The sequence below is a fragment of the Morone saxatilis genome, unplaced genomic scaffold (assembly GCF_004916995.1).
Source record: "Morone saxatilis isolate NCDOM2014 unplaced genomic scaffold, NCSU_SB_2.0 Contig18, whole genome shotgun sequence".
NCBI lineage: Eukaryota > Metazoa > Chordata > Actinopteri > Moronidae > Morone > Morone saxatilis.
Window position 1 is genome coordinate 123,471 of NW_023339740.1, and position 2,424 is coordinate 125,894.

Sequence of the window (2,424 nt, forward strand, 5' to 3'; positions counted from 1 at the left end):
GTTTCAATCTGCAACTACACTGCTAGATGCCACTAAATCCTGGACCTTTAATCAGTGTCTGTGAGATCTGCCACCAAATGATGAGTCAGTCCTTTGGACTTTTGGACAACCCAGAGTTAAAACTGAAATTTTGTTAAACAGGCAGCAGTCAGGTGAGAACTAATCTCCAACTTTAAAGCAACAGTTGCCCTTACAGGCCTTCAGCTCTGTCTCTTATTAAGTGAGCGCTGGCACTAACCCTCTTTAAGCAAAGGTAAGCCACAGCTAGATCCTTAAATACAGCTTGTGTGTCCATATCTCAGTAAACCCCCCAGGCTGATTCTGCATGAGCCCGGCACCATGAGAACTGCAACAAGCTGCAAGTTTCAGGAATGCAGGCATGGGAACCAGTGTGTGTGTGTGTGTGTGTGTGAGTGTGAGTGTGTGAGAGAGAAAGAGAGAGAGAGACACACATACAAATCATGTGAATGTTTGGGTGAGTGTGACCTCTGTACAGGCTTCAATTTTTATTTACAAGCCCCTTTAATCATTGCCACCGACTATAACCAACCAGCTGCGCTCAGGACACTAAACTATCACCCAAACCAAAGAAAGCCAGAGCATTTATCAAAGCATAGAATCATTTGATGAAATACATCTTTGGAGAGTTTATAATACAGATTACCCCCCGCTGTGTAAGCTGGCTTAGAAAAGAATGGATTGGGTTAGCCCAGATTCATGGACACAGGGATTGAACTGTATAGGTGTATGGTATGTCTGCCAACACACAAATACACAAACACACACAAAGATTAATCTCATTACAGGATGCAGCCAAATCCTTAAGTCATAAAGTTGAAGAGTTCAAACCAGTAATTAAACTCCAGCTTTGCTCCAGGAACAATAGTCAGGTCTGGGTGAAAACACACGCACCCTGTCCTGGAGGAACCATGGGTACTCGGCTGGGGTCAGGAGAATGGCAAGTGATGCCGCTCTCGGTGACAACGGCGGGACTGTGGCTGTCCTGGAAGAAGCAGGAGTAGGACTCGTCTTTCTCCAACACTGGAAGTCCTGGGACCGACAAAGACACCTGAGGAAAGACCCAACATTAATACTTGTTCAAACTACTGGCAGATCACTTGAGACAAAAGTCCATATTTCATTTTATTTTTATTTGTTCTGCTCATGATAATGCACCACTCCAGAAAAAATTCAATTAAAAGGCGATGGGAGAAGGAAAATCTCAATCTGCCTGACAGATGGTCAGTTACACTGATTTAAAGCTCCAGTATGTAACATTTACAACACTGCTATCTAGCAGAATGGATACAAGATCACAAAACAATATATCTATAATACAATACAATATTTTCTTACACCCCCATATCATATCATCATATCTGATAGAGTTTTCTTCTGCCTTTTTCCCACGCAATTTGACATCAGATGTGAACTCTGACAGTATATAGAATGGACAGAGCCCTTGTTTCCTGCTAAGGACGAGTCTGAACTGTGCAGCACAACAGCAGTACGTCACCTCTGCTGGCTCCGACAAAATGTGATGGTGACGACCATAATACCAAACTCGCGGCTTCAAAACTCCAGAAACAAATGTGTGATGTCACAATATGTTGACACTTGGATGCGACAGGTAGAGCAGAGGACAACCAACATCCAGCCACAGACTGGTAGAGCATGGAGAACATTGTGTAGAAGCAGAATAAGAGCACAGGCAGAGTTATCCACACCTGTTCTGTGTTCACAGCAGAGTAAAGTGAAGGTCATAATGACAGTAAGTGATTAAACTGTCTGAACACATAAATCTGATCTGCTCACTTGTAAATGTCAATGTGGAATAATTTGATCTGAAAACTAAATTAGATTCCCATGCTGCGGGAACATGAATCACACTGCTCAAACTCCTTGACCATTTATTATACTTTGTTATTGTGGCTCCATTCAGGTGGTGTTTCTGCACCGCAGCTCCAACTTATCATCTGTCAGTCAAACAGTATGACCTCCACAGGGACGTGTTTCCTTGTGTTTTCTCGGGATGAAGTCTGTGTAAGTGTCTGTTTCCTGGATTGTGTGTTCAGTAGTGGTGGAAATCAGCGCTGTCAATCAAACTACTGCCACAAAAGCCAAAGATAGTCACTTATTATCTCATGAAAGAAAAGCAGTAAATTCTTACAACTGAGAAGCTCGACTACAATGTTTTGTTTTGTACACATGAAAAATTACCAAATAAAAGTAGTCAATTATCAAACTATTTGGCCATTATTTCTCTGTTGATGGATTTCAGCTTTACAGCAAAGCCTTACACCCACAGGCCGGAACCAGCCCGCCAGAGGGTTCTGGCCCGCGGGATGTGTGAAAATTACAGAGAAGTCAGAGTATTGAGCTTTCGCTCACTCTCTCTCTCTCTCGCTCTACCACACACACGTT

At 42.9% G+C, this 2,424-nt stretch overlaps 1 protein-coding gene across 1 annotated transcript in view; it reads right to left on the reverse strand.

The window, feature by feature from the left end:
* Positions 1-2,424, reverse strand: part of plxnb1b (plexin b1b) — a 75,143-nt gene that overhangs the window by 21,277 nt on the left and 51,442 nt on the right. Inside the window, exons 9-10 of the mRNA XM_035661646.1 lie at positions 1,652-1,664; positions 913-1,069 (exon numbers count right to left, since the gene is read on the reverse strand). Of these exons, the coding sequence (XP_035517539.1) occupies positions 913-1,069; positions 1,652-1,664 (170 nt within the window). The remainder of the gene's footprint in view (positions 1-912; positions 1,070-1,651; positions 1,665-2,424) is intronic.